A 26542-nucleotide genomic window follows, 5' to 3' on the forward strand; every position below is an offset into this window, starting at 1 on the left:
TCCTCCGTGATGCAGCATACCTCCAGCTACCTCCAAGTTTTCTATACTGTCCCACAAAGTCCTCAGTCATCTCCCATGTTCCCAAAGCTCACCGACACCCCCCAGCCCCAGACACACACACCGCACCATCACGGTTCTATCTTGTTTGGCCTTTTGTTAAAGAACAAAGAGTACAGGCTGCAATTAAGTCAAAGCTGCTCATTTGTGCAGGGACCAGCAGACTGCTTTCACACAGAGCACAGCAGAGTTGGTTCCAATCTGCTTCTTTGTAAATGGGTAAATAAAATGGTGTAAATATCTCTCGCCTCTGCCCTGCTAGTGATTTTCATAAAATGTGAGAGCACTTTGTATCTTGGGACCTCTACTGCTCTGTCCAGTTCTGTTAAATTGTGTAACAAGTCCGCAAATCACTGGGCAGACGCTGCAGTTGCATAACTGTAGTTTCCTTCTGAAACTGAGCGGAAAATGACACTACTCCACAAGTTCAGCTGTCTTTTCTCTGTCAGCATGTCCTGACTTGAGGGAAAACCCTTAGGCCACTTCTGAGACTGAGCACACGTGCCCACCTCTCCCTATCAGTGCTCCTTCATGGTCCTTTGTGGAAAAGTTTGCCTTTCTCAAACTACCAGCCATGACACTGATTTGTTGCCACCTCCAGATTTCTTTCACCATACCTTATATACTATAGTTTTACTTATATATATAGAGAGAGAGCTATAAACACAAACAAAATAAGTAATGGGGCTTTTTATATATAAAAAATATATATAAAAATTATTTATATTTAGGTTTATATATATCAAGAAAATGCAAAAATATATATACACATATGTGTGGACTATAATGAGCTACCTCACATATTGCTAGACAATCAGCACAAGTGCCGTACATCCACTTCTAATAATCTCATCCTGGAATTCCCACCCAAGCAGAACGGAAACGCAGTTCAACCGTGAAAGCCACTGGCAAAGGTAGTTAGACTGAACACCAGTCACCTTTGTGTGACTTGAGTCCAAACCTTGCAAGGAGATACCAGTTTGTCATTCAATCCACGTAACACACTACAATAACCAAGTCACTAAATCCATTAATGACTTAGATTATTTTTCAAATCATAAAAATCATAGCAGTAGACCATAGACTGTGTTTGTTTTCCCCTGTAAAGTACTTGCATTTGATCAACATGAATACGGACGAAGCCTTTCCCAGAAGCGCATATTGACTCAGCATGGCTCTAAACTTCATACGCTCTCTCCAAAGCACCTGAGCAGCACACTTTGCAGCACCGCTGAGAACACGTCCACTAAGCAAAAACCTGTCCCTTCACTGTGTTGTATACTGTTACCTCAAATTTGCCAGACTGGATTACCATTTGAAAGACAGCCTAGATTTCAAGTATACTAACTAAACTGCCAGTGAGAATTTGGGAACTCATGCAATTTGTAAGATCAGACAAACAGTTCAATATTTAACCATATGCCTAAGAACTAAGATACATTTACAGAGAGAAATGCGTAAAACCTTATGACTTTTATTAAATTAGGATTTTTAAAGATACAAAGTGGACAACAGGAGCATCAAAAAATCTCATTTTATAGCTTCAAAGGTCTGTGCAAACATCCTCTATTTACTCACAAATGACAACAGATTAGCTTTCAGCAGATTAGACAAAGTCTGTGTGGCACGTTGTGGCATATTATAATGAGGAAGGAAGCTATAGCAGAATTTTGGAACAGAAGAGAGAAAGCTGGTTTCAGTTTTCTGACATAAACGCTTACAACAGAGAGTCATGCTGTTCTATTTGTCTGGTAAAGATTTGTGGCAAAGACCATGGAGAAATGCAAATATAGGAAGTAATGTCTGTAAAATCCTGTTTTAAAATCTCAGCACCATCAATACACAGAACTCACTGTGCTCTCACGCTCCCTGGGACAGTATATGCTGAACTTTCAATGAAAACAGGGAAAAACCACAACTCTTATTTGCTTTATCTTCAACATATATTTTTGTCTATATTTTGCTTTTCATTGAATGGCAAAGGCCTAAACTTACCTGTTTGTCTGGGTCATCTGCTCATGTGTTTTTCTTATACATACACCTAAAGTCATATTACAGTACACTTTCAGAAAGTGCTTCAAAATACACACGATATGCAAATGGTTTCAATCCCTTATAGTTTAGAGCCTAAGGTAACTTCAAAGCATTGGAGAAATAGGGACAAGGTATGCTAGGATTATGTCATGATGACGAAGGGCAGATATTTCTAGCATGAAATTCAAATAAGCCATTCCAGACACATACAAGTCAAGTTTTCATCTGACAACTATTATTTTTTAATTTGCCTTTTTTTTTTTTTAGTATTCCAAGTTCATGCAATAACGAGCCGTTACACCAAGACTCCAGGTCTGATTGGCATGAGGTTCAGTACAGATATACCCTGGGGGAAATTCCACATTTGAGGAAATGCATTCTTGGTGTATGTCTGAAGTCATGCAAACATTGAGGATGTGAGGGAGAGAGGAGTAGGCGGGATCATCGTGCAGTACTTGCCTTCTTCCATTGCCCCTTTGATCACCCTCACCTCTTACGCTATGCTGCCAATGCCAAATGAGACTTACTCACCTGACAAGAGCAAGCATAGTTTTGCCTGCATCTGACTAGGACTCTTTCTCCAGTAGTAAAGCATTTGTTATATCAACTCTTAAGCTTCACGTAAAAAAGTGGAATAATCCCTGTGGGTTCAGCGACAACCTTTCTTGTGGGATTTGCTCATAGGCATCCTATAGCAACATATCCAAGTACCAGTTAGCCTTAGCCTTGCTTACTTAGAGAGCCAATAGTACATGAAATAGACTGTTATGGTGTACAGTTACAATATATACTTACAGTATAAGGTATAACTCATTGAAACCACAGAGCACCCCCAACAGATGCTCAGTATTTCCCCAGATGAATTAAGTGGGATTTCTAGAACTGAATGAGTAACTTTGGGATACCTCAAAATGGCTAAACAGCTCAAAGAAATCAGAGACTGTATTTTGCATCCTGTATTTGGCAGAAAAAAAAAGAATACTTTCTTCTCTTTGTAGCACACCCCAAAATACTTAAATTATAATCATCAGAAAGATTTGGAATTATTTCTCTCAGCTGAATAGATGCATGGCAAAAAGTCCAGTTTTTAGTCATTTAAGTCTCAGGTTTTGCCCTCAGGATGTGTCATGTTCTTACCACTGAAAAGAAGGGTTGCTGTTCTGTGATATCCAGAGAGCAGAGGGAATAGTTAAGTATTAAAATTGCAGCATTTCATACTGTTTATGAAGATGTTTACGAAGATTATTTCCTGTTACCAAAAAGATGCAGTCAGTGTCCAAAAGCGCTGTTCCCTTTATAAGTTCAGATTGTTGGAATACTAAGGCTTCTCTCTTCTCCTGGACAAACAGCCTCTGTAAGGTCACACAACCCTCCAGATGTAATGAAAAAGACATTTTTGGATGATGATGCATAAGTGTTTGTTACACACTCTCTACACTATTTGTACTTTCTCTGCTCCCATCACTATCCTGAGAAGTTTATGAGTCATTATGATAGAAAATTACAAGCATTAAAATGTTGTGTAGCGTACATAAGAAATCCATGTGGATCTCCGCCAAATGAGGCATGTAAGACATGCGCATCTTTCATGCCTTTTTTTTTTATTCTCAGTGTTGACTTCTGTGTGACTACATGGCAATGTTCTGTATACAACTGTTCTTTCTAGCAACATGTAGCCAGTTTGCTCTGCAGGTTAGGATCTGAAGGTTTGATTCCATTCTTCTAAAATCTGCTTGAAATAATCGTTAATTCTGTAGAACCCTGTTTATTTCCTTTCTATTAGGTTTTTGCATGCAAGTAGCCATTAACTGATGTGGTTGTGAAGGACCAATACTCCCCCTTTATTACGAAGCTGCTTAATGTTCTGGTCTCACACCATAAATTCATGTGAAAAATTATTAAAGCTTCTCACAAATGTAATAATAAAATCTCACCACAGCTTTTTTTGAACTGCATTCCTCAATTCTTCTGTTTCTACAAATTGAAGACTAGTTAAAAATAACATGTGATTCTGCAGAAAAAGTAACTGGTTCGCTTTTGCAATAACATGACATATTTTAGTAAGAAAGTCTGAAACTCACACCCAAATTATACCTACGCAATAGGAATCATGCCTGTTCCTACTATGAACAGAGGACTGAATAAAATGAAAGGAATATAATTTTTTTTAACTTACCATATTTATTTTTTACTGAAAACAGACAGAACATCAAGGCTTAAAATAGAAATACTGAAATTATTGCACAGTTAGCCAACTAGATTTGTTTGGCAGCAATGTTCTACAACCTCATTGTGCATAATATGCTCTGGCAGATTAAACTCCACAATCCCATGATATGTACCTTTTTCTGTTTTACATCATAATCATCCTACAACAGTAAGATAATTGTTCTGGCGTATGCATAAAACCTCATACAGTAATACACTGCATGCTTTTATGCAAAGCTGGAAGAAGGAAAGAAGAGAAAATGTCTCTTAATGCTTCCCTTACACCTTTGACTCAAACAAATTTAAGCAACAGATATTTACCCTCCTCCCATTTGCAGTCATTTAACATAGGCAGCTCCAAGTATACATACCAATACACATATATTAAGAGGATTTCTTATAAATAGCTATTGCTTTTATAAGCAGCTTCAAATATACAATCTTCTGTATGTTTCTGAAAAGTTAATGTCCCAGTTCAGTCCATAAAAAAATAAGAGATTGTCCACAGGTAAATATCCTTAATTAGAATGCGACTCTGTGAATGTCCCAAAGAGTTTGTCCCAGTGGGTGAAGTAAGGAGCATAGTTTGACTTGAATTTCAGGTGATGGAGATCATGATGTGGTGCTCCTCCATACAAACCAAAAGGCACAAGTCGGTGAGTTGACCACGGAAGGTCATATCCTGAATGGTCCTCCACTGACAACCAAATGTTTACAAGGAAGAAAATCATTTCAGTCAAAGGATGGCATCCGAGGAACACCGGGTTGATAGCAGCAAAAAATCCCAGTGAGAGCAATTCCCATACACTGGAATACTGTGTAGTAAGAGCAAATGTTGACACATGTTTGTGATGTACCTTGTGGAAGGTCTTGTAGAGCCAAGACACCTTGTGATGAAGCAAATGCCACAGGAAGTACTCAAAATCAAAGAGAAGCAGGCAAACTCCTACTTCCAGCAGGACCTCGGCAGCTTGGAGCTATCACTGGTAGATTCACTGGTCTCCAGTACCAGTGGAGAAATGTCACTGGGAAGATTAAAACAACATGGTGATATGCACTTTGAATAATGCAAGGCACCATCATTCCAAGAGTTGGATAGTTCTGTGGCTGGATTTTGTATTTTCTCAAGTTTGGTAGCCTGGTGCTTAAAAAATCCAGTGCAATATATGGAAGACAGAAAGCCATGTATGCTGTAAAAGAAAACAGCACTGGAAAAAATGGTGACTTGATCAATGGCTCCTTTGCTGTGACAAAGTCCCAAAGAGACTGAAGGCACAACCTGTCCTGCTGTCCATCCATTGCGTGGCGGCTGAGCAGCGCTCTGCCTGGCAGGCTGCAGTTCATGCTGACTGCAGTCTGAGACGTCTGTAAATCCTGCAAGCCTTTATCTAGCCCGCTCAAAGGAAAACTCCGCCCATCAGAAATCCTCCTTGCTTAGTAATACGTAGCTTTAAAGAGGAAGTTCCCTTTCCTGTTATACAGAAGCGGTATAATGCATTATAACCTCAGAACAGAACTAGCTGGACAAGGTAATCACTGGAGCTCTACGAGAGACTTGCATGGTAAGAAAAACAAGCAGACATTCAGAACTCTTAACACTGGAATACAGAGCTCTAACACTGGAATACAGAGAAAGAGGATAGGAATATCCACACACTTGAAAAGCTGCTTCTCTTACTAGTTTTAAATGGTGTCATCCTTTGTTAGCCTTTTGCCTTTATGAGTATGGAAATACAACCTAACGTGGATTTTTTTATGTGACTGCTACCGAAGATGTATGTGTATCTAAACCCCAGGTCTGAGCTGTGGATGCTTGGTGGGTAACGGATGGACGTGTGCAGACACATGTTTTCTTAATGATCCCTTGGGTATACAAAAGGCTAAGTCAAAACCTTAAGGAGACCTACACTATGCTTCCAGTCTGAAAATGTGGTTGCTGTGACTCGTCTCCATCTACTTTTGAGGTCCTATTTTCCCTTACGCTCCTGTAACTACCTTTCCTGGCAAAATCCACCTGACTTGACGAGATGCAAAACTGAGCCAACAACTTTTGAAGAATAAAACATCCCCAGTTGCTGGGATGAATACAAGGTAAAAATCTCATTATGCTTCCAAATAGATACTTAATGACAAGTATTATTGCATTGTTACAATATTCAGTCCACATCCCCACAGCTCTTTGAGCAATATGATATGGAAATCATCCTTTACCTGTGTAACAAACTAACATATGCAACTAAAAGCACTACTGGTTAGACGTATGTCCTTTGAAAGATCATCTTTTGGCCATGGGCAAGCACACAGCTGGCAGAAGCTAGCAGGCTTGACTCCCAAGATTTCTAATTTGCCAGAAGAATTTTAGGGGTAAATGACGGAGGTTTTCATTTAACCACTAAGACATGACTTCTTTTGTGCTTTTAGAAAAAGAAAAACAAAGCTTTGTACATTTAGGGAAACAGAGCTTGCCACGAGCTTCCTATGAACTCACGTCTTTTGTAGGTACAGCATTTATTCTAATATTGGAAATGAGCTCAACTTCCTGGATGACTTTATTAGCTTGTTCAGACAGTTTTAGCTCTTTGCTATTCAGAAACAAAACCTGATGGGGGGAAATGGGAGACAGAATTTCCTTGCCTCCCAACAATTAAGAATAATTAATTAGCAGTGACCTTTTTTGAACTATGCATGGATTTCCAATAGTTAGGTTTGCTTTCAGTCACAAATGTTTTCTCTTCAAGAGATTCTCCTCTTAAGGTAAGCGCAGATTTTGCTCTCTCGTTAGACTTCAAGGAGTTTACTGAAACGGTAACATCTGTGCTATTATTCAGGCAATTAGAAGTTTTTTTGTTGGAGACAGGAATGGTATGGCCTTCGAAGACTACCCATTGCATATGCATTTTAGAAACAGATTCAGATCCTCTGCTGTTGTGAGATGCTTCTGCTGAATTTTGAGCTTGAATTCAGACTGTTGAATGTAGTGAAACTAAAACCCAGTGAGAGACACTAATCTAATGGATAAGGATCTATATCAAAGAGCTTTATTTCAATCTTCTCATCATACTCTATCCTGACCTCCATTTCACAATAAGGACATGAAAAATGCATTTGTAACTCAATCACCATCTGGATCTGAAAATATTTTTGTGAGAGATGCTTTCTGTTGATTTATGTAGGTACAATCAGAAATCAAGCTTCCCAGACAGGATATGTGATTTTCGGTTAGAATTACACAGGGACTAAACGAATTCTATAACACATTCCAAATCTGCCTAAAGGAAGACTGACAGAAATTGTTCAACTGCCCTGAAGACACTCCTCTGACTAATCCCTAACAGCCCTGTGAGTCTCAAGAAGTTTTAGAACCACCGCAGCCTGTAAGCTAAAATTTAAAGAATAGACATTTTGCCTGCAGATTAGGTCACAGAAAAGTATTTAAGTCCTTTAAGGAAAAATAACAGAATTCTACAGCCCCCTTACTAGTATACCCTGCATCAGCAAGCCCAAGCAAGGTGAGCGGAACTTACCTGGGAGCCTGGCGCTGCCCCGAGCCGGGCTCTGCACGCCGCAGTGGGGCCGCACAGCCGCCCGCGCTCCGCACCGCAGCTGCAGGCGCCCCGCAGGGCGGGCCGTGCCGAGCCGTGCCGAGCCGTGCCGAGCCGCAGGGCTGGCGCCGGAGGGGGACAGAGGCCGCGCAGCAAGTGCGTGTGCTCGGAAAGCGAACCCTCATGCATCGGAGCGGGCAAGTCCTCGCCCTCCAGAGACGCCGTCCCAGCGGCGTGGCAGAGCCACCGAGCAGCACTCAGCACGTCCCGCTCCGCGGGCCTGGTTTTCTTTGTCAGCACAAGGTACGACGCGAAGAACCGACAAAGCGCACGCAAACCCCTGCCTGTGCTTAATTCAGCAACACGACCCCAGCTTTTTTCACTCAAGCGACGACGCTGCCAAACTTTCCCATGTGCTGTGAGGCTGTAAACGGGTCTCTCGAAAACTCCTGCTACGGAGTTTAGGTTGAAGGGCACATAGTTTGGAATGAGGCCCCGCAAAGGGTCTTAAATAGATTCCACATGAGCACAAGACGCAAGCACCTACCCCAGGCTCCACCGCTAGGTACAAGTATGAGGTAAACAGCGAAACACTCAGCCGGCAGGAAAATGAGGGAAAGTTAGCAGGAGGGAGAAGCGGGATCAACACGCTGAAACTAACGGCACGGCAGCAGAGGCAAAAGTTCTTTTTCCCTCCTCCTCCTCCTCTCCTCCCCCTCTGTAGGGCAGGATACTTGTACCAGGGGCCAGGCAGCACCCCCAGGGCACGCCGAGCCCCCGGCCCTGCCGCAGGAGGGGGCCGGGAAAGCGGGCTGGTGGCCCGGCCAGGGCCGCAGCAGCCGGGGGAAGGCAGGCAGACGCAGCCCCTTCTCTCATTTTAAAGGAAATCGTTACCGCGCTGGGAAGACACGCCGGGCCCGCGCCCCTCACGCCCCGCTCACCTCACTCGGGCGGCCGGTGCGAGGCGCGGGCGCTGCCGGGCGGCGGGTGGCGCCAGACCCCGCGCGCGGCCGCACGGGCCGCTCCGCGCGCAACGGCGCCCCCCGGCGGTAGCGCCGCGCAAACGGGGCCGCCCCCCGCCGCGACCTTCCCGGCGAGCGTTTGCGCGGCGCTACAGCTAGCGGGAGGCGGCCCGCAGCGTTTGCTCGCGTTTGCAGGGACAGCGAAACACACACCGTTTCGCCGCAGCACAGAAAGTCGGCAGGCACGGATCTGCCGCAGGCCTCGCGGGGGTGACCGGCGGGGCGGGGGGGAAGGAGCTCTGCGTAGTTACGTCTTTTCAACCTATGGTCTCCTTACGGTCAGGTATACGCCGAGACCCAAGCCCAGGATCCGAATCCACCCAAGGGACTTGAGCCGCCACTCCTGGCATCCCTGGTGAGCTGCCCGAACCCTGGGCCCGCGGCTGCACCGAGTGCTTGGGGATGAAGCACACACGTTCCCCCCGTCAGTCCTGATGAAAAACTTCAGCTTCAGCACAACATCCTTAACAGAACTAACGCACTGTGTTCATCAAAATATTTTCACGCCAACGCTCCACCTCCCCAGCCAAGCGCCACTGACAGCCTCTCCAGCCCCAGGGAAAGGGAGCGCAAGCAAAGGTCTAATCAACAAACTCAGATAGAAAGCTGCCAGCAAAGCCGATTGTTAATTCTCAAGCTGTTATCAGGATCAGTTTTCAAAATAATAACCATCAGGAAAAGATCCTAAAATTCTTTCATTCAGAATTCGTAATTCAGTAGCGAGATACTGATTCGCATCCTCCGCAACTAACACATACGCATCGTCTCTGGAGGAGTCGGGAGGCAATGCAGACACTTCTCAGCTCAGTATCCTCAGAAAATAAGACTCAGGCAATCAATCACGTTACAGGTGTGACAACTGTCCACCCAACCTTTGTAATTTTTTATTTAATTGATGACTTCAATGATTTTGTTTATATTATAAAGTTATTTGAAAATAGGCTACTGAAGAAGAGAGGCCATTAGCATGCTCACGATGAGCGATGCTGCAGCATGAGTTCGTATTTTATAAGACATCAAAGAAAGGGAGAAGACGTTACAAATGCTTTAATTATAGCAAAATCTTCCACCAGAGCCACATTTTATTATATATCAGCAAAATTATTCAGCCATCAAGGTTTTTCTCTCATGTCTTACAGATTAAAGCCATTTGTAGCTTTTCATGATATTAAAGTATTCCTATTTCCTTTTTTTTATGATACATTCACTGCAAAGAGTAATTTACAGAAAATGGGTTTCTTTTGTTCCCAAGCTGACAAAACTGTTTCTTTTACAGGCCCCAAGTTTACCACCACTTCCTATGCTGAAGCACTTCTGTGTTGAGTTGGTGTGTAAATTTTTGTCAAGAGTTCTCACCACCTACGGAATCACTAAACAGTGTACAAACACTCTGCACTGAGCTAGTACATCATTCGGTACGCACCACTAACGTGCACGCACTCTACCATCCTTAGGCCTTCTGCCTGAAACAGTGTGCATATACTTACAGGTGACTATAAAAAAAATCCTTTTCAATTTTCAAGCACAACATGGACAAAACCACCTGCCTTTATGTCTGCGTAAGCCCTTGTATGCCCAGTTGTTTTGTACATCTCTAAGTCAAATCCCTGGATCATGCATTTACTTCAGATGCACACAGGTCTGTGAGTGGCAATCCATCAACCGAACTGGGACTACCTCCTTCTGGATTTCTAGCATAGTTTGTTTGCATCACAAAACGCTCAGACTAAGTCAGCAGAAGGTGTCTGATGCCCTCTGTTATGCTACTACACTTTTTTATGATCCAAAGCTGAAGTTCAGCAAACCTTCAACATCATATATGTCCTATAACACAAAGATGTCTCCGTAACAGGCCCAAGTACATTAACACCTGCTCTGAAAAATGTACCGTTCGTCACCGCTCACTCTTACCAGACCAAGCTTTTGCTCTTCTCCTCTACGTTCAGGGTGTCTCATTTCCCACACTTGTTTCCACTGACACCTCTCCAAGTTTGTGTCATACAGCGTGTGTAACTTTAGCAAGCCAGGGAAAACACAGCAGCTCACAATTCCCAGTCTCAGCCATGCTCCAGTGAAGCACAGAAGCTCCATAATGGCTTTTGTGTAAAGCTTCCGCTATTCTGGCTTTATTTCCAGGCACACTGGGGGTTCATCAGCTGACAAAGCTGGCAACACGCAGGATTTAATCACACCCTGCTATCTTGACTGCATATCTACTGTATTCAGAATGTACAGAAAGGTACAGCCTGAGCTTATTTATTATTGAAGATGACAAAGATCAAAAGCTGGGTCAAACATACCACGACAAAGATTAGTTCCCTGCCTTACTACATGGTTAAATGCAATTTATGAGGTTACCAGTTTGTCAAGCAATCCAATTACCCAAGGTTTAAGAATGTGATACAAGAAACTTTCTACCATGCCAGTGGTTTGAAAGAAGCCTCACCTGGAGGCTTAGAAAATGACTCTGTCTTGTAAACAGTTAGTCACTGTTGGTACCTTCCTTAAAAGTCATAGAGAATTTCCTCAGAACAACATGAATGGCCTTTTAGACTTAGGAAAGACCTCTTTCAAGACAAAAGTAAAATGGACACTTACTTGGCTATTTTACTTTTTTATTTTACTTGTTGTATGGATGAGTAATTGTGACAGACTCAGCTTCCTAGATTCTGTCCCAAAGTTTCACACACATTCATGAAACAAGAAGTGAAACACAGCCCATCATTCCAAACTCCAAGCAGATCTCATGTTTATTGCAATACTCAAGCTTAATAAACATGATGCACATGGCTGTTGCTGTATCACATCCCCTCACAACTGCTAGGTTAACCACTTTGGACTCCTAGAGAAACTTCCTTTCAGCACAGCAAGGTGAAGCAAATACGGCTGCTACAAACATAAAGGAAACTTAAGAGGTCCTGCTAGGAACTGCAGCTGAAATATCATGAACCACTTTTTCCTTAAACAATGTCTGAGGATTCCCTGAGTCTAAATTAGGAGTACAAAAGCCCAACCAAAAAAACCCCTAATTTATGGCTTATGCTTTTTTTATCTTATTTTAATTTTTTTACAAAAAAGAAGCTTGCCTCAGTTTAAAACACTGTTTTCTATGCCATATAGAAAAAACTTTTTATCCCGTTAGGATTACTGACAGAAATCTGGGTTTAATCCAACCATGGCACAGAAATTATCTGGACTGACGTAACTGAGTCTGGAGATTGTTCATAGATCTATGTTTGGCATGGAACTTTTGTGCAATTCAGAGAAGCCAAAGCCCTCTGCATAGTGAATGGAAACAGCAAGGCACCTGTACCACAGACAATTACAGCTCCAAAGTCAGACTCCTGAAGCAGCTGTGAATCATTTCCCCATTAAATGGGGACTTAGTCCCATTTTGAAGTGGAAACTGAGACAAATGGAAACTGCTGTTAATACTGCCAGGCTTCACCAGGTTGTTGTACGGTTCCTGACCATAATGGTGGCAAACACCATATAAGCAGTTAAGAAGTAAACACATCTTCAAAGCAGCAGATGATTAAGGGAAAAGTTCACGCAAATTAAGTCACTAAAGCTACAGAATTAATGCTTTGGCTCTTCCCTTGCCAGTAGTATACCGGGGGAGCTTGTTTTCTAGTAGTCAGTGCAAAGAAAACAAACCATGAGTACATTACCATCATTCTCCTTGAAAGTCACAACCTATTGACAAAGCTAACCAAAAGTGGTATTTCTTCTAACCGCTTCTCTTGTTCCAGGAATCTGCAAGCGTACACAAGGATCCTTATCCATAGCTGGTAATGTGAAACATGAAAGGCTTCAGGGACACCATTAAATCAAGAAAAGTGCAGCAATAGATCAGTCCCAAACCAAGAGATTTCAGCTGACAGTGGTGATCTTCTCTGGCTTCATTACAGTTCTTCTGGGCAATAATAAAATAGTAATCTGATGTAGCTAGCTTGTATGTGATGGCTAAAATACTAATGCAGCAAAAAGCCACCAAGTGCTTTTTAAAAGTACCAGCACCAAATGGGTCACTGCAATACAAGGAGTACTTCTCAAAGGTACTCAGAAATGGCAACATACTGAGAGATGGCAGTGTTTTATGCACAATGAAATACTTTTCATTTTAATTGTCAAGCACATGAGCTGCTGAATGGACTAACTTGTCTTTCAGACATGTCACTAAATTTATATATGCACATGACATACTCCTTTTGTGCACAGTCACACTGCTTTTTTTTTTTTTTTTTTTTTTTGAGTACCACGCCACTGTGTGCAAAATCAGCAGGATACAGTGAGTATTTCTGCAGCAGAGAGAAATAATACTGAGAAAAACAACCAAATACAAATCCAATTCAGTAGTTGTTGCTGGCATTTTAAAAATGCATCATAAATAAGCAATGTAGCATTATTGTTCCAAAAAGACAGGTTTCTGGTGAACTAATACTCTGAAATACCATGTCAGTTTAGAGGTACTTCCTAATCATGTTAATTATTTCATTATACATGCGGTAAGGTGCATCAAGGCCCCAGATGAAATCCAAATGTTCCCATTCTGGAATGCTTTTGTAGTAAACCAAGTTTGTGATCTGAGTGAGCAGCATAGCAACATCCTTTGGGTCTGCCAGCCAGTCCTGTCCACCAGTCCACACTGCAGTTGGTACAGTCATCTCTTTCACTTTGTAGAAAGGGGGAGCAGACTAAGGAGGGGGGAAGTAGAAACAAAAGCATTAGAAAGAAGTCTTCAGTGTGATACTACACTGCAGCGTAACATACTAGCAAATGCAAAAAGAATGTGTCAGATTACCGTTTTCCCTTCCTCTCTTGGGCAGCTAGAGATGGAGACCTGACTCAATAGAAAATCTACCTCCAAGAGTCCAGCAGTATTATAGCACACATGGCAGTAAAGGTGTGGTTTGAGTTTACAAGACAGCAGAGTAGCAGAAGCCCCAGAGAATGCATCACATTCAAGTTATTTCCGAACCCTAATCAAATGCTAAAAGTACGATACTGCAATATTTTGCAGTCACAAAAGTGACATAAGGCAAATGTTATTAGTATTGCACACAGCAATTTAGAAACAAACATGTGGGGAGACTAAACAAGCTGAAGATAAGCAATACACATGAATTGACAGTCTATGCCTCATTATGAGCAGTGCAGTGGGATCTTATGATCCAGGCAGGCAGGTCCCCCCCTCAAGAAACAGTGTGCCACCACAACGTCATATCCAAGCACGGGCTCCATACTGACTTAGGATTACCTTACAGCTCGATAACCCTGTCTTTTTTTTTTTTTTTTCTCCTTTTCCCCCCCCCAGAAAAGACAGATCTCCAGTCTGGTTACTGGGTAACACTAGTGGCTCTCCAGCATGCAGCATAAACACAGCACCCAGAGAAGTGCCCAAGGACTCTTTTTGTGGCACTCAATTTTAACATATCCATAAAAGACATCTACCTGATTGTAGTGAGCCATATTTGCAGCCTTGCTTCCCCAGTCATAAGCTTTGAGTTCCCCAGTCTTCACAGCCTAGAAATAACAAATATTCACACATACAAAGAACTACACTACTTCCATTGTAGGCATAAGAAAAAAAAGTGTAAGTCATCTGGAGAACTGGCAAAGGCAACTGACACAAGAAGAGTGAAATACCAAGTATTAACAATGACAAGTGTCACTGCTTTGTTGAGTATCACAGGGGTGGGAAACATTTACCTTTCAATACCATTAGACTTTGCCCCTCAAGATTTCACACTCTTTCATAGCAATGGCAGGAAAGATTAAAGAAAACAGTTCAGTGTACCCAAAGCAAAGATGTGACAGCTCCACGGTTACTTCTGAAATATTTACCTTGTTGTCTAAACGTATATGAATACAGCGTGGAGCTTTCTTAGAAAGTCTAATCTGTGTATGATTTACCACCTATTCTTTTCAGAAACTAAATTCTATATTAACAGGGATCTGGGGGCAGGAGAAGGAAGTCTTCACAAATCTCTTTGTGAGCCCACACTTAGACAGCTATGTACAGGAGATTGGATTGTTTCTGAATCGCGACCAAGTCCAGCTACAAGATCACAAGTAGCACTGACCGCTGCTTCCCTGGCAAACGTCTTCTCTTATTTGTCAGCATGCTGAGCAAGTTTCAGGCACAAAAGCATCACAGACATGAAACTGTGCCTTGAGGTGAAATTCAAAGTATACTAATAAAATATGAAATTAAGTCCAACAGAATAGAACAGGACAGAAAGCCTGCTGCTTTTCACTGGTTAAAAATATAACTTGTAATCAAAACAGGGTTTGCTGAAAGGGAGCAAATACTTGTTACAGCATCTCTCTAAATTAAGTTATTCTGTTGTATTATTTGTTGGCATGAAGTACGCAGTTAGCGTATCTTCAGAGAAACAGGGGAGGAACTGAGCCACCATAAGCCACTATTACCAAAGCAGCTGCAGTGAATAGCTGCCATTCTGATAATTGGCAGCTCTGGAATTTCACTTGGGCTATGCTGCATGTATATTTTGGCATTTTATTCCATTTAAATATCAAAGGCATCAATATTCTACAAACAAGTGAGAGTCATGGAGATTTTAGATTCTGGAAACTCTACCTGGCTCCAGTGGATCATGTTTTGTACAGATGTCCCCGCAGGGCAGTGTGTTGAATACACATCCACTCGGCTCTGCAACAAGATAATTAACATGGTTTACTCCTCACAGTGCAGCAGTTCTACCCATTATTGCTTCTTGAACAACTAACAAAATTTTCCATTCTACTTAAAACAGTTATAAACAAAAGTTAACTGGAGCCATACATACAGATGAGGTAAAAGTTTCAAATGTTTAAATTACAATTAACCACAGAACTTCACAGATGAACTTTAAAAATAATGATGCTACCCCTTATGAATACATAAAAAATGCTTAATATATTTTTGAAGTGCTAGTATTGTAAGAATTGGAAGCACGTTAACTAAGATTTAGATGGACCTCCACAGAAACCTTGCATTATTCTACATCTAAACTAGTAGCTGTCAGTCTAAAGATCCAGAACTTCACACACTTTGAGTTTAGAAGTACAAAATACCCAGGGGGAACTTAAATCCTGGCAGAAAAAAAGATATCCACCATTAAACCCATGAAAACTGTATGTGCTGGTCAAGAAAACATAAAACCCCAGCACTTTCACCTTGATACAAAGTAAAAAGGCACACATTTGTACACAGAATAGTGACAAAAAATAATGCTAATCCTATCTCACTGCAATAAAAAATTCTCAACCTTCATCCACCTGCGTGTAAACAGGTATCACCTTCTCGTTACCACAGGGTGTCAGCAACACTTTTAAGAAGCATTATGAAAAAAGGCGGTCTCACGCCAGCTGCTGTTAACTAGCTTTTAGATACTAAGTACTATGAAGAAGGCTTCCCCTATGGTCTGAGTTCCAAAAGACATCAGCAGGGTCAGAAATTGGTCCCAGAGAAAATAATTGCACACATCCATCAAAAGACCAGAACACTTCAACAGTGCTCTTGAAAAAGGTTGAAAACTGTATCTTTATTCCTCACTTCCTTGCAAAAGGAATTAAATACTTGCACCATCATATTAATTCACTTCCCCAACAGATCTAAAATAACGTATTTTAGCTTTCCAGTAACATTTTACAACATTATTCTATGCATCCCAACTGGGCAATTAATCTATACCAAAGAAAGATAATCATCCAAACTCAGTATGGCGAAAGCAGCATTAGTTTTCTAATTACATGTAAAGGACTATCAGTACAGTGATATGCAGCCAATACTAGGTTAGAGTTCATAACTTAGCTATTAGAAGACACTAGAACACACCATATTCAAGTTTCTCTCATTAAAACCACACAGAAGAAAGAACAGGTTGCCGCAAAGGTCATCGAGTATTCTGTGGGTACAAACATGGGTAGCAAGCCACTTCAGCAAAAAATTCTGAGGGAGAAATTGTTTCTTTCCAAACATGTCCTACAAAATAACAAACACATAGGACAAACATGTAATTGTACAGAATTACCTGGATTTAGATTTTATACTACAGCATTCTTGAGGCTATTATTTCCATTTGCACTGGTGACAAGTATGTCATATGAAAATGATTTATCTCCTTATCAACCTTGTTTACAGCTCAAGGGGAAGACGGTTAGTGCTTCTGCTACAAATGATGCAGTCCATTAGCCCCACAAAAAGTACATGGGAACTGGGACAATCTTTCAAGAACTCCAAGCTTAACCTCAAATTCAAATAAATTTTGAATTCAGCATTTTACAGGAATACTGTACAGCTTCTTGTCATCAAAACTGGTTAAGGCTAAAATATGTTAAGTTGTGTCTGTTAATATTAAATGGCTTTGTACTTGCAGCTTCCTTTCTTCAAACCATGGAGAAAAACAAGTTTCATGACCTGTGGTCGCTACTTCCTCCTGATGGGTATTTTTAAAACAGCCAAGGATTTGAAAATGGCCCACTGAGAACTTCCTTAAAAGTGACAGCTTTTTAAAGGTACAACTGACTCATGGGCTTGCCACTGTCATGTACTTCCGTACTCCAGTTTCTTGCATGTCATCATGAGAATCAAGTTCTTCAGCACAACATGAACAACTGCACAGGGCGTTGATCTCCCGCTAATGTCATTAGACAAAGTTCATTACGTGAGGAACAGGAGACCACAATTGCTAGTATCGCTTTTATGTTAACTGCCTTTGAAGCGGAGAACTAGTAATGCCAACAGACACCCATTAAATATGTACAAGGTACATTAGAGAAGGGTTTATCTCACAGAACAAACAGCTGTGTGTGGGAATCTCCATGGGTGGTGGAAGGAAAAGTGACGGTTAAAAACCAGCAGGGTGACCACCATGTCTGACTTCAGGCACTTTATGCAGCCTGCCAGTCTGCCTACATTCCCTTTGATGTTAAAGGGGAAAGGTAAACTCCTCCAGAGGATGAATCACAGCATCTATATAAAGCTGCTGCTCTTTATCACCCCCTGAAGGATCCTCTTCCAATGCTAAATCGTTAATTGTGAAACAAATCTGTTAAAGTTCATGACAATGCAGAAGTATTCTGTATAAAGCTATCATATGACTTCTAAAACAGACCAACTATTTAATTAGTCATGTGATTTCTGTAGCTTAAATTCTAGAAACATGTACACGGAAAAAAATAATTACTACTTTAAACAGATGCAAATTGCCTTATTAGACAGCAATAAACCCAGAGAAGCCACTGCTGACCTTCCACAGCATTATTATGAAAAAACTGGCCTAGTATTCTCATCCAGTATGTTACTCACTAATCCACAGCTATTAACATTCTTTGCTATGCTGTTTTCAACTAGAAAGGAGGACCCCTCATCTGGCTTAAAACATTTACACTCAAATACAAACCTTGAGTAGCAGGTCAGGAAACACTCCCAGTTTTACCAGAGGGCTAGTGGCAAACTTGACTGTAGCTACTGGTGCCAAGGCAAAGAACATTTTGATTTTCTTAGCCAGCTGTGGCAAAGTTGAAAAAGCAATGAAAGCTGTAAACAATATGAGAATAATTAACCACCTCACTGACACAAGTTAGATGAGAATTTTACCTAGCAGTGATTCTATAAAATCTAAGAGAAAGTGTGCAAAAGTATTTTTACATTAATAGTTTGTTGTATCTAGGACCAGTTTAGATTTGTAAACTGATCTAGTTACTACAGAACACCAATTAAATGTGGCAAGTCAGAAGGATTGTTTTCTTCTGAAAAACAAGTTCATGGTAACTAACTCAACACTCTTCTAGCTCTTTCTATTTGCAGCTCTAAAAGCACCTGAGCCAGGCCCTACATAAGCAAAATATTCTGGAGATGGGAATCTTTTATTCTACATGTCTGATAATTCTAATTATGCATAGTTCATCAATTTATTGCAATAGGAACTGTACTGCTGGCTAACTGACCAATTTTCATTTCAACAGCTTCCCAATTTATGTAAACACAGAAAGGTTAAGTCTTTTCATTTTAATGTTTAGTATTTCATGAAGCAGCTAAAAAACCAGAAGTAGTAGATTTCAAAAGCCCTGTTTTTTCATCATTAAACCACCTATGTGGAACTTGATACCATTTCAAACACAATATATTCTAACAAATGCATCTCTTCACATACCCATTGTGGTGCCCTGTGAATGGCCAATGTAAAATACTTGTTCCTGGCCAGTCTTCTTCAAAATAAAGTCCACTGAGGCTGGAATGTCATACTTGGCCATTTCATCAAAGCTACAAAGCAAAGAGGAAGAAGTCAGTTGTTTTCTGTAAAGTCAGTAACTTTATCATTGTGGAACGGCTGCACAGAGCTTTACTGCACTGCAGAGCAGTTGTTTGGACATAAAGAAAAGCTTCCCTTGGATGAAGCTGAACACTGGTGATTGACTCTTCGCATCAAGCACCAGTGAAAGCAATTAACATTCTACTGACCACCTACGAGGGCTGTCTCAGGACACTAAACTGACCATAAAACTCCCCTTTTACTGTCCCTACAGATGTGACAGTACATGCAACCAGGAAAAAAAATATCTTGTACTTTCACAACATGACTGAACTGAGAAGACAGGCAAAGAGAGGAAGAGCAGCCTGCTTGCAAACAGCACGTCTAGTTTCTCTAGCAAGATGAGGATACCTGAAAACCCAGAATTCTTCTTGCTTCACTGTGAAGTGTGTATGTTTCCTGGACCATGTGTTCCCTCTGCTGTTTCCCAACCAGACATCATACCCAGCATCCGCCAGCATAAAGCCCAGGCTGTTGTAATCCAAGTTTGTGATCCAATTGCTGGCATCTGCAAGCAAACCATGCTGCAGAAACACAGCAGGCCTTGGACCTGAAAAATAAAGCGTTTACTCTATATTCCTGTTCATCTGGAATTGAATGCCTAAGAAGAATTCAAGTGAATTATTGAAAGCCTGCTTTAGATTTGCACTTTGAATATCTAATCTACTTGATTTAATATACTATATAAATTGCTAATCTTAGCACAGTGCCATTAAATCTTGTGTTTTCACAAAAAGCTACTTTTTATCATTAAGAATTTTAAACTAGCATCTTGTTAGTTTCCTAACTACAGCAAAAGACTCCTTGAAGCTCAAAACAGACAGCAAATGTACAATAAGCAAACACAAGAAAAGCAAAAGCTACAAGAAAAATACAGGTAGCCCTTACAACTGGTTCTAGCTCATAAATACTCAGCAAAGTGGCCCCAACACAGAGACAGCTGAACTACTTATGCCCCTAAGCCTGGGGAAGGCATTCCCAAATATGTGCTACTGAGATCTTTGTTTTACGGTTAAGACAATGCCAAACTAGGGTGCAGAGCTGTGGAAATCTCTGCAACTGGTACTGACATTGTCTGTATGCGACTCCTTTCCATTACTAAAGCTCTAGCAGCAGGACACGAAGAGCAGTAGCCAACAAGGCAATCTATGTTTTAAAGGACCTTCTCCCCCTGACTTAAGTAATCAAAAGAACCACAGACAAGACCCAGGTGGAATTGAGGAAGGCTCTCACCTGACTTCCCCATCCTGAAAAGGGCAATGACACCTTTATGTCAAATACAGATTAAAAAAAAATTTGAAGAATCCTGCTTCTACAAAAAGAAAGTAAATTAACATATAATCCTTTAGGAGGAACAGGACCTTCAGAAAATCCAAAGATCTGTCTCTGGACCTTGCAGTTGCACAGGTGTTTTGGTTTTTTTTCCTGCTTTAATAACTGAAATCCGATAACATGGTAACTTTACCTCACTGCCAGAGATTACTCAGGAATTTACCTCCTCCAATGACACATCATTCTACCACAACACTAACTCACGCAATACTTCCTCCATTGATAATTTAGACTTGGATCGTTCAGCAAAACAGCCCAAATACAACTGTTTCAGTCACCTACACCCTCCATTCCAGGGCATGTCCATTAATGTTGGCCAAGTTCCAAAATCCAAATTAGCAATATTCCTCCCTGCTGGCAACCTTTATACCTGTGACAAGGAACCTTTCCAGTGCCTGCTTTTTCCATTTTTTTTAAAAAACCCACGTGGCATACTGTCCCTGCAACCAGAGCAAATCTCCAGCAGTGCCAAATTGGCATTGGAGACAGTACAGTTCAACACATCTGATTGCTCTGCTGCAATAATACTTCATTGTCTTATAAACAGAGTGCAGGATTTTCAAGCCTAACATTACATTCCTTTTCAGTAGTGTTCACTTTTAGTTTAGTTTTTAGCCTTCCCTTTTACTAAACTCAGACCAACCAACTTCTCATATTTTGAAGAACAGGCTCTCCTCAAGCTGCTACTTGCATGTTTCATAATGTAGGAAGGGGATAACTGCTTTAATGCTTTCTCTTCTCCCATTAGCCTCCGATTTCTGCCAGTTCCTTCTTCACCTTCCCAAGCAGTCACCAGATCTGCACATGGACTGCACAATCATATGACAAACTGACTTGGACAATAATAACTGTGTCACATCTGATCCCCAAAACCCCAGAAGGGGAATAAGAAAGGTAGGTCCTTAAACTACCCTTTCTGTTATAGAACAGTTTGTTCTTCTCACCGCACCCCCAAGAAGATGAAGACAGACTTATTTCCATGCCCTTCTTACCCATGCTATGCGGTTGCTTTAGATTTTTAGTTAATACTAAAACCAAAAATCATTGATGTTTTGCTTTTAGGTTCTCCAGACATTCCCCCTCCCCCCCCCCCCTTTTTTTTTTTTCTTAGCTGAAGAACTGTAGGTTTTGTTCCAAAACATCATGTGATACATAATTACAAGGGATCCTATTCACTTTATGCAGGTATTGCAAAAGAAGAATTATGACATATATACGCTAAGTCAGCAGTAACACATCATTGGTATCTTTCTGAGAAAAGATACCAAGTCTATAAAGACTTAAGATCAACATGAACTTTGAAATCTTCATTCTTCTAGGAGATCATACTCGCCCAAATATGCTCAGTAATCCTTGTTTTTAAAATTAAAGCACTTTGCAAAACATGAATTTGGGGTCGAGGGTGTAACAAGGGGAATGTGGAGAATTCCCACAGGTCAGGAAACTTGTGTTTGCTTATATCACCGATGAAGGATTCAACAAAATCAACAGGTACAAAGGCAACCTGTCTTTGTCCTGTGGGCTTCTCTGAAATTCTTACATACAAATACACCTGCCAGGTTAGACTGGCCTTGTTCGTGCCTTGATCTTTACACACCCACCCTGTAAGAGACAGCGGACAGCGCAAACATCCTAACTCACACAAAACGAACAGATAAGGTCAGGAAGACTGTTGCTTGGCCTTTGGCAGAGGAGAGTGTTTTTCCACAGGTCTTGTTCACACCCAAGGCTATAGGACAATCACTGGTTTCTTTTGAGCTCCATGTATTTAACTTTCATTCTAGTTTTTTTTCAATCCAAAGGGTTCTAAGAATATGTACAGTTTCTACGCAAACAGGCTGCTGCTGTATGCACGTGATTGTCTGCAGGATTTTTTAAGGGGTGGTGACAAGACTGATGGCAAATTCACTATTACTGTTCAAATAAACTGTTAATTCCATACGCAGTGTCCCATTTTTTAAGCATTCCTCATTCAGTCCTCGCAAAAACCTTTGCGTGTATCATTCCTTTAAGTTCAGCTTACACTCCCCCTAGCCTTCCTTTTCCCCACCTCCTCACCTGTACAGCCCCTGCATCCCTTTCATGGTTTTATACCAGCTTTCACAGTACTTCTTACAGCTTGTAACAGTGCTCTAGCGGCATATGCCAATGCTCCTGCCAGTCCCCTACCAAATCACATCCATAAAACAACCTGGTCTGCGCTGACTGTTGTCAACTACCTGTTACACACTCTAATTTGCAATATATATTTTAAATGTATTGTACACAAGAAGTTCTGAAGGGATTTTATCTTACTATATTGTTTTACCTATTTAAGCAGCTGTGTAAAATATGACGCACCAGTAGCATGCATTATTGGTCTGTCTTGTACCTTACTGCAAAGGGAGCTTCAGCGAGACTAAAATTAACAAACAAATTCTTATTTCATGTAGAAATCAGGCAGTAACTATTTTGTGAACATTCTAGTGGGAACTCTTGTAGTTTAGTTATATTTTACCAGAAGAGGCAAGTGAACTGCCTGTACTTCTGAAAATGCTCACACATTTTTAACAAACTTAATTGTTATAAATATTCATTTTTTTAAAATGGCCTTTGAAATAACTCAACAATGTTACAATCAATCTCTTTCCAAGAAACTCTATGACTTAAACTTTTAAAATGAACCCAACAAATCTCAACCTTTATTTCTGACTTCCCAGAAAATACAGGCCTCTCATTCCCTTAAAAAAAAATACACAAAAATCAAACAAGGAAGGACTTGTATTAATGTCACGAAAAGGCAATGCCAGGAAACAACAGCTTTCTAACCCCTTCTCCCTTCCTTTACCCAAGTCACTCCACATATGTCTAAGCTACTTTGGCCGTAACATTCACCTATAAAACATTCTAACTGCATAGGTCATACAGTCTTCAATCTTTTCCTGGATTATTACAGAAGCAAAAGTTGTATAAATCAAAAGAGAGTTTTTTCATGACTTCCCATTTTTCCAAGCAGACATAAACCTTACCTTGACTCCTCTCACTGCCTTTTTTGCCATAAGGAATTCTGTTAACAGAAAGGATATACCCATCTTCTGTTGTCACCTCGTACTCCTCACTAGGGTATCCCCTGAAGGTAATAATTTGACTCTGAAGAAAAAAAAGAAGCCACCTTGTGAGTCAGGCTGCCAGACTCCTCAGTTCATTAACATGTGCAAAGTATTTTAGGTTCCTTCCAAATACCGCCATGTGAAATTAAAGGATGTGGTAGGAATGTGCCATACCATCTGCCCGCCTGATGCAGACAGGTTTTCTTATGAGACCTACCCCAGTACAGAGTCAGGAACTAGCCAGAGCACAAACCTTACCTAGGAAAATGGGAAGGCTCCCTAGCCTGTCCCCATCCACTGTCATATTAGTTACTCACATGCTGCTTACAGTGAGAAAGAAAGGAGACTGAAGTGCTGAAAAGGAGATTATGGTAATAGGGCAAAACACCAAGATGTGGATTTGGCAGGCAAACATTGAAACTGTCTGCTCTTGAGAAAAGCAGTATCCTCCACTAACAAACAAGTGAGGACAGCAAAAAGCCACTGGCACCACAGCGGCACACAGAAGAGAAGGAAAGAAGAGTTAATCTATCCCGAAGGGAAAGTCTTCTTTGAAAACATTTCAGGTTTATACCTGAACCTTATGCTAAATTCTCTGTTATACAGAGGACACAAGCATGTTCAGACAACAAATGAATCACAAACACAGAAGCTTTAAAACACTAAGGTCACACTCTTCACATGTGCAAGCTGCTAATACTGCTACCTCAGCTTGTAGTTTCATGTGCCAATTCTTAGTCACTCCTCTCAAACTTATGTCTGTTGCAGACCTTTTAAATGACTTTCCTGCCAAGCCAAACAAGAAAATAATAAGAAAAACCCTGTACTTGCTTAATACTATGATTTCATGAATGGGTTTATCTCCCATCTCTTGCATCTTACGTTATTTTCATTTGATACATCTCCATTAAGGCAGAGAACTTGCCATTTAATTGGGTTTATGACACCAGCCATGCCCTGAGAAAAATGTAAGCAATGCAAGATGTGGTCAGAGTTCTACTCTTAGGCTGCTGGGCAAGGATGAGAAGAAGCGTTTAATTAGACATGCTATTTCTTCTTAATATATCCTTAACCATTCATAGTGACATTAACATTCCAAAATTATTTTAAGGCTAAATTCCAATCAAATGCTATTAGTCTCAGACTAAATGACCATTTTCAGTCCTCAAAACGGTATTTAGATGATGCTGACAACCCAAGCACTTCTTTACTCATGGACCTCAAGCAGTTCTAGCTCAAAGTATCTAATCGTGTGCCTGAGAAAACAGCAGTTTATACCGGGCAGAGGAATGAGCAGCTACTACCAGTTACAAACAGCCAATGGTTTCTGGACTTGGCTGTTGCAGCAGAAGTGTAAAGCTGAGAGAGTCAATGCCAAATGGGCAGGAAGGCAGCGGTGAAGAACGGGGGTGCGCGGTGCCAGCGCGCCTCATGAACATGCCCTGTCCGGCAGCCAAGAAAGCCGGCGTCCCGGCTGCAGCGGGGAACGCGGGTCTGGAGCAGAAATACGCGAGAAAAAGATGAACAACAGGGGACCGCAGAGAGCCTGGAAGGAAAACGCGACGTACGCGAGCAGCGGGGCTAAAGAGCAGCCGGCTGACCGCTGCCCAGCGCCGGGGCGCCCGGCACCGCCTGGCCCAGCCGTCCGGCTCCGTTCCCCGCCCGCCGCAGCCGGTGGCCAGGCTGGGGCACGGTCCCGCCCCGCCACACCACACCACTCACGATGTTCATGTTCGTTTCGGGGTCCACGTTCCTTCTCCCTCTGACGGGCGCGCCCGGCGCGGCGAAGCTCAGCAGCAGGAACCCGGCGACCACCAGGCCCCGCATCGTGGCGCTGCGGGACGGCTCCCGCAAAGCGGATCGCGGCGCTGCTGCGGCAAGCGGGCCTCGCCGAGGTTTATGTGCCGCCTCCGCCGTGCGCGGCCACCGGCACGGGACCGCGTGACAGGGGCGGGGGTGGCCGCGGCCCCGTCAGCGGCTGGGAGGCAGCCGCGGGCCGGCGGCGTTGCCCAGCCCCGAGCGGCGGAGCGAGCGCGGCCGCCGCCGCTGGGCTGGGCCGGGCGCCCGGGCGTGTCCCGCACCCCTTCGCGCCTCCCCCCGCGGGCGACCGCGGCCCGGCGGAGCAGCCCGGGGGCCGCACGGCCCGCCCTCGGCCGGGAGCTGCTGCGGCCGCGCCCGGGCCAGCCCGTGCCCCGCGTGAGCGCGGCGCGGCGGGAGGCGGGCGCTAGGCCGGCGGCGGCGCTCAGGCGATGCGGCGCGGCCTATCGGCGGCGGCAGGGGCCGCCCGGCCCACCCCACCCCGCCGGGCCCCGCGGGGCGGGAGCCGGCCCGGGGGCGGTGGCCGCCCAGCCCCGCGCAGCCCGCGGCTGTGGGTCGCCGCTGCTGTCGCTCCGCGCCACCGGCTCCCCTCGCCCGGCGGCGGCCCGGGGGTGCGCGGCCTAGAGCCGCCCGAGCCACTGCGATTCAGCGCGGCTCTCGCAGCAGCTGTGTAGTTCTCCCCCCGCCCCTCCCCAGCGGACACCATTTGCGGAAACCTTTCGGCGCCCGGAACGGCGCCCGGCGATTTGTGCTGCCCAGCCGCCCTCGTCTTCCGCGCCCGCTGCTCATCTCCACGAAGCCCCCAGACCCCTCACGGTGCCGCCCGCGCTCCGCTCCGCCCCGGCCCGGTGCCGCCGCGCCGCCCGCCGCCGCCCCCGGGAGGGCTCGCCCACCGCGGGGCAGGGGGGCAGCCTCGCCCAGCACGCCCCCGCCGCGGGACACCACACACCACCCCCCGCCGCGGGAGCCCCCCGCAATGCCTCCCAGCGTGCGGGACACCTGCGCCTCGGCCAGAGCCCGTCCCGCCTAGGGACTGCAGAGCCTCGTCTGCAGGCGCTGTTATTCTCAAGGCAAATAGATCATCTCTCCATCATCTTTGAGCGCAGCCTAAATACATC

At 43.1% G+C, this 26542-nt stretch overlaps 2 protein-coding genes across 3 annotated transcripts; both read right to left on the minus strand.

Moving 5' to 3' along the window:
• Positions 1-4272: 4272 nt before the first annotated feature.
• Positions 4273-9591, minus strand: CH25H (cholesterol 25-hydroxylase). Its single transcript, XM_037399222.1, is given in 2 exon segments — positions 4273-5268; positions 5270-9591. Coding segments are annotated over 2 exon segments (825 nt in total). The 5' UTR covers positions 5644-9591; the 3' UTR covers positions 4273-4817.
• A 304-nt stretch (positions 9592-9895) lies between these two features.
• LOC119153184 (putative lysosomal acid lipase/cholesteryl ester hydrolase) lies at positions 9896-25742 on the minus strand. Of its 2 annotated transcripts, none has more exons than XM_037399221.1 (9): positions 25329-25742; positions 23526-23646; positions 19537-19735; positions 19027-19136; positions 18274-18410; positions 16707-16853; positions 15468-15539; positions 14318-14389; positions 9896-13560 (listed from the first exon to the last, which is right to left on the minus strand). In XM_037399221.1, the coding sequence occupies exons 1-9, from the start codon at positions 25431-25433 to the stop codon at positions 13327-13329; spliced, it is 1197 nt and encodes a 398-aa protein (XP_037255118.1). In that variant the 5' UTR covers positions 25434-25742; the 3' UTR covers positions 9896-13326. The 2 variants fall into 2 exon arrangements, with proteins under 2 accessions (XP_037255118.1, XP_037255117.1); XM_037399220.1 differs by lacking the exon at positions 25329-25742 and adding an exon at positions 24313-25203.
• Between the last annotated feature and the right edge of the window lie 800 nt (positions 25743-26542).

This window comes from Falco rusticolus, chromosome 9, assembly GCF_015220075.1.
Source record: "Falco rusticolus isolate bFalRus1 chromosome 9, bFalRus1.pri, whole genome shotgun sequence".
Classification (NCBI taxonomy): domain Eukaryota; kingdom Metazoa; phylum Chordata; class Aves; order Falconiformes; family Falconidae; genus Falco; species Falco rusticolus.

What these genes read in the sequence shown, in the direction of transcription:
- LOC119153184 (XM_037399220.1), bottom strand. Translation starts at nt 24,483, where the DNA reads ATGCAAGAGATGGGAGATAAACCCATTCATGAAATCATAGTATTAAGC. An exon ending in ATGAGAGAAACTTGAATATG is followed by an intron (nt 15,540 to 16,706) that starts GTGTGTTCTAGT and finishes ATCTTGTTGCAG; the next exon opens with AGCCGAGTGGATGTGTATTC. An exon ending in ACATGATCCACTGGAGCCAG is followed by an intron (nt 14,390 to 15,467) that starts GTAGAGTTTCCA and finishes TGTTATTTCTAG; the next exon opens with GCTGTGAAGACTGGGGAACT.